At 42.6% G+C, this 14,220-nt stretch overlaps 4 protein-coding genes across 4 annotated transcripts; 2 read left to right on the plus strand and 2 right to left on the minus strand.

The window, feature by feature from the left end:
- Positions 1-110: 110 nt before the first annotated feature.
- Positions 111-2,161, minus strand: IL334_007581 (uncharacterized protein; the record flags this gene model as incomplete). Its single annotated transcript, XM_062939271.1, has 3 exons — positions 111-1,378; positions 1,479-1,625; positions 1,714-2,161. 3 exons carry the CDS (start codon positions 2,159-2,161, stop codon positions 111-113), a joined length of 1,863 nt encoding a protein of 620 aa, XP_062795322.1.
- A 305-nt stretch (positions 2,162-2,466) lies between these two features.
- IL334_007582 (uncharacterized protein) lies at positions 2,467-3,495 on the plus strand (the record flags this gene model as incomplete). The annotated part of the gene is made up of 4 exons (XM_062939272.1): positions 2,467-2,529; positions 2,690-2,765; positions 2,906-3,018; positions 3,082-3,495. The coding sequence occupies 4 exons, from the start codon at positions 2,467-2,469 to the stop codon at positions 3,493-3,495; spliced, it is 666 nt and encodes a 221-aa protein (XP_062795323.1).
- Positions 3,496-3,895: 400 nt separating this feature from the next.
- IL334_007583 (uncharacterized protein) lies at positions 3,896-5,831 on the minus strand (the record flags this gene model as incomplete). The annotated part of the gene is made up of 9 exons (XM_062939273.1): positions 3,896-4,074; positions 4,206-4,280; positions 4,416-4,491; positions 4,644-4,720; positions 4,803-4,827; positions 5,023-5,213; positions 5,267-5,367; positions 5,433-5,540; positions 5,617-5,831. The coding sequence occupies 9 exons, from the start codon at positions 5,829-5,831 to the stop codon at positions 3,896-3,898; spliced, it is 1,047 nt and encodes a 348-aa protein (XP_062795324.1).
- Positions 5,832-7,139: 1,308 nt separating this feature from the next.
- IL334_007584 (uncharacterized protein) lies at positions 7,140-9,468 on the plus strand (the record flags this gene model as incomplete). The annotated part of the gene is made up of 9 exons (XM_062939274.1): positions 7,140-7,158; positions 7,273-7,445; positions 7,516-7,609; positions 7,685-8,005; positions 8,109-8,279; positions 8,344-8,468; positions 8,556-9,149; positions 9,214-9,327; positions 9,394-9,468. 9 exons carry the CDS (start codon positions 7,140-7,142, stop codon positions 9,466-9,468), a joined length of 1,686 nt encoding a protein of 561 aa, XP_062795325.1.
- Positions 9,469-14,220: the final 4,752 nt, after the last annotated feature.

Here is a 14,220-nt window from a genome sequence, read left to right on the forward strand (position 1 = left end):
GCATAACATGTATGTATAGTACAGAATGAACTTTTTCGAATTGAACCTCGATTTGCAAGTGAACAAGATAACTCTCCTTATGTCAAGGACAACTAAGATAGTACTCATATTTACCATCCGCCGACACCCAATCTCCAAGCATCATCACCACCACCTTGTTTCTCTTCTTGTTCAACCGCTTTTGAAGTGTCATCTTTCTTTCCGAAGACTTCTCGTAAATCGATACCACCTTTGACTTCATCACCACGTTTGATCTTAGCTTTCAATTTCTTCTTTTTCTTAGAGGTCATCTCTACTTCTTCGCCGTTCTTGACATCTATCACACCTATCACGGCAGTTTGAGTCTTACCAGATCGATCTTTTTTATTGGAAGTTGATATAGGTTCATCTTGTGTTTTGGAGGTTCTTGAATCTGTTATGTCCTTGGTTGTAGCAGTGGGTGCAGCAGACAAAGGCGGTGAAGGAGCTCGTTTACGTTTATGTAGTCTATCTTCCGTGCTTTGATTAGCGGAAAGTACGGGTTGATCATTATGTTTTCTTTTCTTCGATTTCTTAGATTTTTCCTCAGGTGATTGATCGCTCTTTTCAGCAGTGACGGCATTGCCTGTGGTATTTTCATGATTTTCTTGTTGTGTCTGTTCTTCTTCATTATTACCCCATTTCCTCATTTCTTTTTTCCCACTTATATTATTCATACCTGAACCTGAAGATTTATTTAATCTTTGTTCTCTCCTCTCTCTTATCCTTCTATCAATTCTTGATTCTTGAATTTCACCTTTACGTTTCCTTTCGACAACTCGCTTAGCATCGATGATTTGTAATTTAGGTAAAGTAGTTTCTGAATTTTGTTGTAGTAATTCAACGTAATTTGGATGAGTTGTAGTCAATGGATTTGAATGTAATGTTAATGATCTCAAATGATCCCATTTGACGACTCGATTTCCAGTCTTATCATTTTTTGGTCCATGCGTTGATGATAAATTGAACAACTTTGAAATCGATGCGAATGATAAAGAACAATTACCTAGATCTAGAACTTCTAATCCATCACCTTTATTTTTGTTACTATTATCATTATCCTTGCTCCTACTACCACTGATATCATCATGATTATTCGTTTGTTTAACTAATGATAGATCACCTTTACCCCAAGAAGGTAGATGATCAGGCAAATCAGTTAATAAAGGTAGATTATTCATCTTAACATCTCTTAATAAAGGTAATATTGATAAATCAGGTATCGATCCTGATCCTGATCCTGATTTTGATCCTGATCCACAAGTTATTTTGGGACAATGTGAAAATGTTAATTTTGATAAATGATATAACTGATTTAACGATTTTGGTAAACCAGTTAAATTAGGTGAATGCGATATGACTAATATTCATTGGGACGACCGAACAAGGTATAGATCAGCATTCTGAAAGATCATACTCAGGGATTGCTGGACCACTGCACACAATATACAATCACTCACTAAGCGAATTGAGATCTTTCCAACCTTCTATAACATCATCATCAAGTTTGATCCAATCGTTATTCATAGCTACCACAGCTTTCAATTTTGACAAGTTCTTCAATTCTACGGGCAGTGATTTCAATCCACAACCATTGATGTTCAGTACTACCCAAAACAAATGGTATCAATGAAAACGTTGGAATCGGGACATTTCCTTTTTCCCCCTTACTTGAAGTGTAACGAAGTAACTCACCCGTCAGTTCTTCTAGGCTTCCTACCGCATCCCAGCCTTTTGTAATCTTGCAACCATTCAAACTTAACCAAGTTACACCAGTACCTTCTAGCCAGCTAACGTCCGTAACATCACTTCCGCTCAGATCTACTCTGCGTACATTGGCTAATAGCTCTGATGAAGGTGGGAGACTGAATCGTTCTTGAGAATAGATCAATGCAGCGGACGTTCGAATGGCTTTGGGTTTATATAAACTTGGATCTTTAGATTGTACTTCTCTGATTTGGTTTCCGAACTTTGCTTTACGTCCTTTATGCATATTGGATTTCGATGGTCCAGCTTGAGATTCATGTTGACTGGTGATCTGTGATTTTACTGCAAGTTGTTGAGTTGGTGCGATGGTCGGTGTCACCGGTTTTGTTTGCTCTTTTGAAGGTCTCTTCTTACTCCTCGCTGCACCTCTGTCCATTTTGGTTATTTACTCACACGGGAATATGCGTTCTGGAAGATGAGAGAACTAGTACGAGAGTAAAACAAATGACAAATGATAGATGAGCTTCTGCTTTTTGTTGCGAACATTTCTTCGCCAGTACGTGGGTTTTGAAAGTCACGTGACTCACACCCTTTCCCACTGTACATGAGCTCTCGACGACCGAAATCGTTGAACTCGAACAATGTTTTTTTTTACCTGGACATATGTTGAAGAGGTGAAGACATCGCACAGTATCCTTCTCATTACACAACACGACACTGGACTAGGGTAATAGAATCAAGATGTACGCCTCAAGCTCCAGAATAGCTATCAATACAACACTAAAAGCCAGCAGGACGTTCTCAGTGAGTTTTGAAATCTCCAACAGACCTCTTCTTCTCTTGACATGTGAAGGTAAAGTCAAATAAGATGTTGTCGTTGGCCACGCTATCCATGATCCTCATGGTCACTTGAATCAGAGATGCGGCATTGAATGCTCATGCTAATCCGATGGCGCTTCTTCAGACCACATCAACACGATTGGCAAGGAGAGAAACTTTTGTTGAGCTTTTAGAAGATGTCCCTGGATTGGGTCGAACTTGTGAGCATGGTGGAAGATTACTTCTTATATGCAAACCATGTCCGATGGGCTAGTACATAATGACATGGAGAAGAATTACTACGCTCTCGACATGGTCTATGTAAATCGAATACTGATCATCTGGTTTTGCTCCCTATTAGTCGATCGATTATTCGTCGCTCCTGGAAGAGCAAGAAACGATTTAGTTCCTACACGAAAAGCTAGATTTGTACCTTTTAAAGACAATTCTCAACGTCAAGTATACCGAGCTACAGTGAGTGACCTTGTCTTCTTTCCAACAGAGATTCCTGGAACTCACACTCTATAACACTTGAAGGACGCGGATAGATCTATTCTCTCTGATTTACGTATTGAATCACCTTCCTCTTCTTCAGCATCATCGTCAAACGAAGAAAGGACATCATATCATTATTCTGAACCTGAACCTACATCTCAATCATTACTAAACTCATTACATCTAGTTCCTTCAATATTGATATTTGAGAGAAGAACAGTTTCACCTGATTATCCAACTTTGCATGGATCGTTGACATTATCTGATATCCAAGATAAATTAGATAAAGAATTCAATTTACCTTCAAGCGAAATCGAAGTTTCTTGGATAGGTAAAGAACAAGGTTCAAGAATGAAAGAATTAGATTCTTGGTCAGCTGAATTAAAGTTAAGAAAAGGTGGTAAAGAATCAATTCAAGTTACTATTCAAGTTGACAGACTTGAGGAAAGTCAATAGATGTACTTTTCCAAGGAAAGTATATACGATGCATACTCTTTTTCCATACTGTGCGAACATGTGGATATCGTGTACATCTTGATAGTAACACCTCAGGTGGGAACGAATGCACCCTGACGTGTTTGCCATGAGTTACGCTAAAGATTGACATTGCATAAAAACGTCTACGGTATATCTATTTCCACATCCTAGATGACAGCTCACAGACAATGTACATACACCTAAACGGCTTGACGCATGATCACCTGCTATGTAGCTCTTTCTGTCTCGCACCGAGGCACCCCGGTCTCTTCTACCCTCAACTTTTTAATTGCGCCGCATCTGTCATTGATCATTCTATGAGAGACAGTCCCCCACACTGTTGACATCCTCACACATGTCTTACCTCCCGATAAATTCCCTATCCCCTTCTCCAAGCGACTTCATCTTCACTACCTCGAGTGTCCTCCTCATCTAATAGCCTCACACCATCCCTCCTTCTTCCTTCTTCTACATCATCGAGATCATCTGTAGTTTCCGACGGGTCAGGATCACATCTTGGTGCTAGTGGGAGATGACATTGCTTATGAGACATTCGAGCTTTGATCAGATTCCATAAGTCAGCCGAGATCCTGCAAAGCAGAAGTGTATAATGTGGTCCGACTTCCAGTGGTGAGAGAAATATGGTGAAGGAGCTTGCTTGCCAAGGGGTTTCACTGTTGGACACTTACGGTAATATGTCCTGTAAGATACCCAAGCTATTGAGAGACCAAGTAAGGAACCAACCAACACATCTTGCCAGTGATCTATAGTTAGGCTCATCCTTGTTAGCTCGTTGATTTGGATGAAGACAAACAGCTTAAGGATCAGTCCGACACGAAGGAGTCCAGCTCGAAACGGTGGAGAAATGTGCCCATGATAGGTTAAAAGAGATCACTCACGTCTGTTATCTTCCGTTCGACTGATAGCGACCATCGTTCCTCCCAGTAAAGGAGAAAGAGCAAACCATGCTCTAGTCTACAAGCGCAATACATACATCAGCTCAGTAATAGATATCACAAACTTGAAACGAGTCCGTGACCACATCCGAATCCATTCCGCCTGGAATTTCGCGGGTCGAGCACGTTGAAGATGGGATGTTCAATAGATGGTTAAATGAAGGTACTCACTCGATGTCCTCTTACATCCGACAAATGCATCTTACCAGCCAAGTAAAGACTCAAGTAACCCAAACCTGCGAATGACACTAGATGGTATGGTGAAAAAGATTAGCTAGCCACAAGCTTTCAGATTGTAATTGAGGCGATTGCTGAAGTAGTGGTACTTACGAGAACTGTGTCCACTTGGGAAACTCTAAGGTCGTTTGAGAACCGAGTCAGCTTTTCTTTCGCTCGTTGGAGATATAAATCCAAGGAGAGCCATGTCCAGTCATGGAAGATCCGCTTTTTTCATGCGCCGGTCGCTTCTCTTCTTCACAGGATTTCCTCAATGGATTTCAACGGCCCTACTAAAAGGTATTTCACATTGAAATTGCGAATCACAACTCACCTTGAATCCATCATTGAGGATCAACAAATTGGTATTTGTGCAAATATCAATTGTGCTCAATCCAAACACAGGATGATCAGCTGCTCCTGCAGCAGGAAGACAACGAGCTATCAAATCTGGTCTTGGTCTACCAACTGACATTTTTATTACTTGAGTTACTACTCCTGTCATAGTATACGACATGACTAGGCCTATGTGAACGTCAGTATGAGATTGGACGGGCTAGTATCGACAGAGCTCTTACCTAGTACAGAATTATGGATGTCCCAGCCATTTCGTGAAATCAAGGCGCTAATGGGGATGAGGACGATAAGGGGGATACCAACTGAGATGAACGCGAGAAGTCTACCAGAGATGAGGAGAACCGTCAGATTGCTTCAGTGAGGCAAGAGCAAGACATCTACACTCACTTTGGTGGAACCCTCTCATTCACGGCGAAAGAATGTTGGATGCTCAAATCATTCAATGAGAATTCTCTCTTATGTCCACCTGATCTATTTAAAATAGCCAATACTCCCCTGATGAAATCGCATTTAGATCAGCTTCATAATGTCCCCACATATGAAACCCCTCGGTGGTGGTTGTGATACTCACCAAAGCACGAGAGCTAATATCCAATCAGGAGCATAACTAGCTAAAACAGCTTTGAAAGTAACTTTGACTCTACCATAACCTTCTTCTAGCTTGGTTCTCGTACGTGATTTCCCGGGTGTTTCATCCCGTGTGTATAATGGATAATCGGTGGTTGCGTTTCGACCAATTGGTGCTTTTGGGAAAAAGAAATGAACTGCGTCTGTGAAGACCGACATGATGTCTACTGATCTCTATGTATCTATATATGCAGACGAAAGACGGGAGTAAACCAATGAGGATGAATATATGTGACTGAATTCATCCTCATCCATTTCATCATCCCCTCAAAGTGGAAACTTATCTGTCATCATCTCATGTTTGTCTGTCGGTGACCGCCGCAAAGTGGCACCTGTGTGTCAATCTCATCTATTCTTCTTCCATTCCCATCTTCAAATCGAAACTCTGAAGTAACATTCCATAAGATGGTGACAGTCAGATGGATATAGTCGAGCGTTCTCATATGTGGTTTTATGGTAGACCCATACTTCTGGGTTTCATGACACTCTGACCAAAAAGAGCACTATTGGCGGAGGCGGAAGCGGGGATACTCTGTGGCTTCTCGAAAGGTACAAGATAGCCTACGGCCAGTTTTACGTTGTATCTTGATTACCTGTCCACATCACCATTTACCATTCCTCGGGAAGGATATCCGCTTGGACTAGGCAATAAGATCACTCCGTAACAGGCGGAGTAATGTGAACCGGTTTCATGATATGATATCCCAAATGTACATGCGATCCTTGAGGATAAGTCCGTCAAGTCCGACTGGATAGAATCGTTCCGGCTTCCGGTGATATAATCGAAATGTCATCAGATGTTTTGATCTCCAAAACGATCGCACCAATGTAGCTCTGGAATCTTCCTGTAGTAGCAGCCCATTTCGAAAGGACAACGAGGATCAATGGAGTATTAGTAGAAATTTTGAATGGGTTCTATGAAAGGTAGAATAGGCGATTTGAGGCTGTCATCTGTTACAATTTGTGGATTGAATGCAGCGGCTGTGTTTTCCGGTGATAAGGGGTTTCATGTATCCTTTGGTCAAAAATACTTGGAAATCTGATCTGTGATCTTCATTCGATCCTTTGTATTTCTCCAATCTGGACATCTGTACTTTCAAGCAACATCACAAACGACAGACGGCGGTGAACGAATCAATCGAGTCATTTAGATAACCTTCGCTTACATTATTCTCTATCATTCATTCATTTCATTATATTGGCACGTCAAACCGGCGGTAAAAAGAAACATATATAAGAAAATAAACAATTTCCGAAAAGGGAAATTTATCATTAAATTCCAAAGTTTTTTTCCTCCTCTCGGTGTTACTCACTCACTTTCTGCTCAATCTCCATCTCATCTCATCTCCACTACTTCCCCGATAGTAATATCTTAACCTCGTCTCACGACAACGAATACTCACTGGATCATCAACCTAACACGCGTCAGGTGAAGGTAAATCTTATAGGGTTTATCAAGAAGCAAAAATGGCTCTTCGTCAATTAGGTATGTCCGCGTCCAATCCTCATCATTTATAGAATGAAGTGTCTAAACCCAGCACGATTCGCGTATCTTCCTCCGGACCTGTATTGACCTCAAGCCCCTCTTTGTTATGTACAGCCCGAGCGCAACCCCTCTTTGCGCGACCTGCTCTCGCTCCTCGATCAGCTCTCCTAGCTCCTCGATTCGCAGCGTCATTCACTTCTACACCTAAGCGATCGGATGTACCTCCAGCAGCTTATCAAACCCCTCCTGGTCAAGGTCCCATCCCTCCCAAGGGCCAAAAGGTCAAGGTAAATCCAGGTTTCCTCTTAGCTCTTGCCCATTGCCCATACTGATGTTGATGTGACTGTTCATCTATAGGCCCCATTCTCTGTTCGAAGTGGTAGATTCTTCAGAAATCTTGGACGTGTAACTCTTGTCGTAGTTCTTGGTACAACTGGTGCTTTCCTTTATGGTAAGTTAAATCGCCATTACCTCTCTTTTCCTCTGTCACGATCTACAGTTCATTTGACACCATGTATTTGATCAGTCACCCAAATTCAGAACTCACCACCTGATCAACTCCCTTCTGATCCCAAGAAACCCACCCTCGTAGTCCTCGGTTCAGGTTGGGGAGCAACTTCGTTCCTGAAACAACTCGACACCGAAGAGTTCAACGTTGTTGTCATCTCACCTCGAAATTACTTCCTTTTCACCCCTCTTCTTCCTTCAGTCACCGTTGGTACCCTTGAGCCCAGATCCATCATTCAACCTACCAGATACATCACACGACACAAGAAGAGAAAGGTAGATGTGTATGAAGCTGAAGCTCAAGAAGTTGATCCTGTTAAGAAGACCGTTACTTTCCAAGGTCAGTATCGCATCTCACTCGTCCAGTAGGGCGGAGCTCCGCCTTTCTCGCTTCTTGTCCTTTCAAGAGAAATTGAAGCTCATTTTCTAACATACATGAACAGATCTATCCGACGTTCGAGGTTCAGCAGGCTCGGTCACTCTCAACTATGATTATCTTGTTTACGCCGTCGGATGTGAGAACCAAACATTCGGTATTAAAGGTGTCAACGAGCATGCCTGTTTCCTCAAAGAACTTTCCGATGCTGATAAAGTTCGAACAAAGCTTATGGACTGTGAGTTCCTTTGCATTTGCAAGTTCCAATGATGTTGGTCAACTGGCTGACACTGTGATAACAGGTATTGAAACTGCTGCTTTCAAAGATCAACCTCAAGATGAGATTGACAGACTCATGCACATGGTTGTGGTCGGTGGTGGTCCCACTGGTGTAGAGTACGCTGGTGAACTTCACGATTTCTTGATTGTGAGTGATGTCCAGTATTCCAACATTGGGGTCTCTTCCGTTCTGGCTGCACTCAGTTTGGCTGATCCATTTTCGGCCAATCTGTAGGACGATCTCAAAAAATGGTACCCAGAGGTTGCTGATCGACTCCGGATCACCCTTATCGAAGCCTTACCTAACGTCTTACCTGCTTTCTCTAAACAATTAATTCAATATACCGAATCAACTTTCGCTGAAAACAAGATTGATGTTCTCACCCGAACTATGGTCAAGGATGTCAAAGAGAACGCCGTAGTCGTCCAAGATGCTAACAAACAAATGCGAGAGATCCCTTACGGTCTCTTGGTCTGGGCTACCGGTAACACTTCAAGACAAATCACAAGAGATCTGATGACCAAACTTGCTACTACTCAAACTCAACGAAGAGGTTTAATGGTAGATGATTATCTTTCCATGTTAGGTGCCGATGGAGTCTACGCTGTCGGTGATTGTACCGCTACATCGTATGCTCCTACCGCTCAAGTAGCAAGTCAGCAAGGTATGTACTTGGCCGGAATCTTCCAAAAATTAGGTCAAAAAGCAAAATATGAAAGACAACTCTCTGAATTGAGAGCTCAAAACGCAAGTCCCGAAGAAATTGAGGCTACCGTTAAGAAACTTAACAGATCTGCTAAATTGACTCCTTTCCACTACTCTCACCAAGTAAGCCTTACCCTTTGAACGCGTTTGAGCACAGATAAGCTAACTGATTGGTTTATTGATTTAGGGATCGCTCGCATACATCGGTTCTGAGAAAGCTATCGCAGACTTACCATTATTCAACGGAAACGTAGCTTCAGGTGGTGGCGCTGCAATGCTTTTCTGGAGATCAGCTTATATCGTGAGTGGAATTCCCTGTCGCGGTCAATGTGTTCCTTTCCCGTGTGAGCTAACGGGTACTATTCAGTCTACACTGTACTCTGTCCGAAACAGAACTCTGGTTCTAGCCGATTGGTTGAAGGTTAAGATCTTCGGTCGGTGAGTGATTGTGGCAATTCAAATCCCTTTCCTATCAAGTTCTTCATGACATACAGAGACCAGCGTTGATGACATGCTCGATCTCGCAGAGACGTATCTCGAGAGTAAATTACTCGTGACAATACATCCTTCTGGGCATCGAAAAGGCTGCAAAGTTCCCTTGCTTCTTCTGCAACGCCGAAATTCATTTATTAAAACGGACTGATTTTGAACATCAGACATGATTCCATTTCTCATCAACATAGATTTTCTTATTTTCTTGATTTAGGATTGTTCGCCCAAAATGTCAAAACAATACTCAATACATATTATTCTTCTTCCCTCTTTTCCTTTGAATGAATCGGGGTTAGGTGTTAGTGCAATGGCGTCATTACGGATGAATCATATATCCAGGATGCATAACTCATATATGCTTCCATATTCTTCTCTATCATTTCTCGTTCAGCTCGACAGTCAAAAACTCAGACCGTTGCAGCATCACAGACGATGGTTTCACTCCCAATTATCCTCAGGGATACACATACACATCAACGAGAAACTCGAAGTTTGATACGTCAACAACGCCTCTGACTCTCCCATTCTTGCCTGATTCACTGTTACTGTGTTCGTAGGTGCAGCTACACTAAATACTTTGGAAATCACACCTGCAAATCGGTCGTGTTCTGAAGTCTTTACAATGAAAGCAGCTCGAATGTCGCTGTTTAGATATGGATATAGTTCAACTGGTTATCCTCATACTGTACATGGCACTTCACCTGGTGCGTTGATTGATTTACAGTCCAGAGCTGCCCCGTCTTGTGCTTTATTACATTACGCCATGTAATAAAGCACCAATAATTGACACAACTGTCAGTGTAACATCGATGACTGGCTTTGATGCTAGTAGAACGTTAATAGGCTCGAAGAATTCACTAAATAGAGTGTTAGTATGTCGCGTTGCATGTAGATATGCTGTTGAATTTGCACCTCCTTCGATCTTCGAAGCTTGGTCTTGTTCCCATCTTAGCCAACAACCAAGAACAAGTGCGCAAGCTGACTTCGATATGATAGGCCCATGAAAGAGCTGTTTAGGATGTGAGATGTATTACCTCCTACGAGCATTGATGATACTGTCATGCGACATACGTTTACCCTAGCTTTATTCCAGGAAAATTGGATTTAAAGCTGATATTGATTCTGATGGACTTTCTGATGGATGGACTGACGGATGTCAGAAGTTTTTTTGATCGCTAATGTCCTCAGTCGCATGGTCGCACAATGATTATTAATACCCTGACGATCCGGTTGCATATGTGGTCGCTTTTGATGCACCGTTGAAGGATGGATAACCCGATTGGAACTCTGACAATCTTACAGGACTCACAGAATTTGGTCCTTTTGGCACAATATCCCCTTTCTTTAATTCTATCGTTTCTCAGCTTCTTATCAATCACCTGTATATCCAACACAGAATCGTACAAGATTCTAGATAGTCTTCCGTACTTCGTGTTCCCTTCGATAAGATGGTAAGGTTGACTGAACTTCCCACACTGTTCGCGGCATCTAAGATTTCAATAGTCCTGCTAGTGAAATTCTGTTAGTCAATATAGAGTTTAGCCCATCCTCCAAGGTTCAGACTCAGCCTCAAACACGGATGTGAACTCTATTCGTACATCGTATGCCAGTGATTTCTATAGTATCCTGTGATTCTTCACGGATCATCTGCAATTCGTGCATTGACGATCTCTTCCGAGTAGATATGACATCGTGCGTGCACATCGACCAAGTTGACCGATGACTGGATTATTTGTAATTGATCGTCTTTAACCAAGTAATCTCCACGCCTACTAAAGGTTCAAGCATGGGTTCTCTTAAACCTCTTAGGTCTTTACTACAGTATGGGGGATTCTAGGGATTGCGCTTGCTCCTACATTTGTTGCTCATAAACTCAAGCTCACACACCACAGGGAAGCCACCAGTCCGACAGGGGGTTTCACGCTGTATCCCCTTGTAAATAGGGCTATCTCGTGTATATCTCAGTGGTCCCGCGCAGATCTGTTGCGGAAAGGGTATACGCAACTTAACCTTGTTGACCCTATAAACGCAAGGGCCCGCTGGCTCAAATTGCAGTGTTCTTATAGGTCAAGAACGTTTCCGTCGATCATGTGGGATTCGTACTCCAGATCACTCATTGACATATCGTTAAGATCCAGATGCGCTGATATGATCTGAATACGAAAGATAACAATAACGAATGCTTGGACAGACCTCTTTCTTTGGAGGCGTACTACTGATGTAGAAGAGATCTCGACGGGCGGCAGACAGTCCACCATAAAAGATCTGCAATCACGTAAAATGTGGATTTGAAGCGGAAAATCCTGATCTTCTCTCGAGAAATTTAGTACCCTTTTATTTCTGATGCTAGAAACCTGTCAAGTGATTCTCGCCACCAGTGTGACGGGCGAAATCGTCTAGTTCAGTAGGTAGGAAAAGGGCTTTTGACGTAGATGAAAGATCGTGACCATGACCATGAGCGGTATCGAAGTTCGGAGCTCTGTTCTCACATATGCCCGAGGCTGTCAGGATACGTTTGAGTAAAACAGGTACACAGCGAGGCTGACGGTTCCTGTCATCATCTAACGAAAGTAGCGAGAAGCGACGAGCGCCAGGAGCAGCAGACGCGGCTGTGCCGATTTCGCAAGAGCTCAGACGTTTGTGTTGACTTTCCGATGGGACCCTCACTACGATTCAGTACGTTACCCGTACGAACATACGTGATGCAGCCCAAAAAAAATAAAAAAAAAGAATACAATCTTGTCTGCCACGGAACAAGCACGGGGGTTAAAGAAGGATTACGCACCTACGTGATATGAACTAAAATGCCAAGTACAGCTAGTTCCTCGAGGACCTCACTAATTGTCAAAGGCTTCCCTTGATTCGTCAATCTGTCAATTCAAGAAATGCATACCGCGTCATCCCATATTTTTCCTATACACATGTCTTTCAAGAAGGCGTGCGGCAGTGACATTCAAGTCAATTAAGTTTTTTCCCCTAGTCATCGCCACAAAAAAAATGGAGCTGCTCACATATGACGATGTGTAAATCGGATTTTTCCCGGAGTGACCAAAGCATTCCCAAAGCATTGCGAACGTATGTGTCGATGAGAGGGTTATGTGGTCGTGTGACACCTCCTTTTTATGTGAGCAAATCCAATTATTACGTAGCTTAATTGGAATTCATGTTCCAGCCTTCAGCCTTCAGAAAGTCTTTCAGCATTTAGCATTCATCCGATCCGACGTGTCGGCCAGATCTCAAACACAAAGTCTTTGCTTCTGTTTTATGTGACCTCACTGTCGATAACATCTCAATCTCAATCTGTGACATGTATTGATATGCGCATGCAGCGCCAAGGAATGTCGGATATAGGAAGGGAGGAAGAGATGGACATCTAGGTGGAACGGAATCGCATTTTACGATATAAGGTTTATCCGAGCCGAACAAGCTGGGACAGGACACCAGTTCAATTCATTATGGCGTTTGAGCGGTTTTAGAGAATTCTGCACTAAACAGCATGAATGACGTGTTCAACGGGCGCCGAAAACACAAAATCGAGTCCGGCACGATCACGTTGAGATACCTAGCAATCTCTGGGACGATTATGCTTCGTAGTGACTAACAAGTGGGAGCAGTGGTGTTATATATAACTCAAAATAATTGATATATCAAAGCACACCTCCAAAAAAAGGCTTATACAATCTCCACAAGCACTCTCACGTGTATAGATGACAATAGCGTTCCCTTTATATGTATGCATGTAGCTCACGATGATTAGGGAAGTGGTGTAAATGACGGAATCGAACCTTACTGTTTGACCCGGAATAACCACGGAAAGCATTCTCGGTGAGATCAAAAGGGTTCTTCACATTCCAAATCAGGGTAGAGACGCCTGTAAATAAATAATAATAATAACAAAGGTGATGATGACATCTGTAAATCAGCTGAACGCTTAGCGGCTCTATAAAGATGCTTGAATGGCAACGAAGCGCACCAACGGGATCTAGAATCAGATATTTCGTTAACCTTTTCGTAAATTTATGATTTGTTTCCTATGGGATTTTCGCCAGTGGAGGCACGCTGTCATTTTTTTCCATATCAATTCGGCTTTACCGTTTCATTTGACATGCAAAGCCCTGTATTCTGACGTTTTAACGTGCATGCATATGTACACGGCTGGAAAGCTGGCAGCTGCAACACCGTCCATCTCTCTTTGCCCTGATGTGTAATAAGCAATCCTGCACTCTGAGGTGCAGGCAAAGATTTACGATCGATTGTCTTCGACACCAGATTCGGAAAAGCTTCTTGCGGACGATGCCCAATGAGACAGATGCGTGCCGCCGAATAGCTGCTAATCTGCTAAAGCAGAAGCGGCAAGATCTCATAGATCTAACGAGCGTGGCCAGATATACAAGACATAGGAGGTGGGGGCACTGTAAAATAATAACTTGTATCTCTCGATCACACATTTTGATCTCTCGTAAGAGGCAAGTTCCCATCGCTTACTACACTTACGTTACCTCTCCAAGATTCCGAAGGTCGTTCGGGCACTAGAGGGACTTAGGAAGTTTGTTTTCCTTTTTTTCCCACTATTTTTCCGTTCGCGTCGATCTTTTCATGCCGTCATGATTCGAATCGGGAATCTCTGGAAAAGAAAGAACACGGGATTGATAGCGAAATATCAACGAGCTACTTGACTGGTCGGGCTGAAAGGAAAGGTTTT

This window comes from Kwoniella shivajii, chromosome 11, assembly GCF_035658355.1.
Source record: "Kwoniella shivajii chromosome 11, complete sequence".
In the NCBI taxonomy this organism is placed as follows: Eukaryota; Fungi; Basidiomycota; class Tremellomycetes; order Tremellales; family Cryptococcaceae; genus Kwoniella; species Kwoniella shivajii.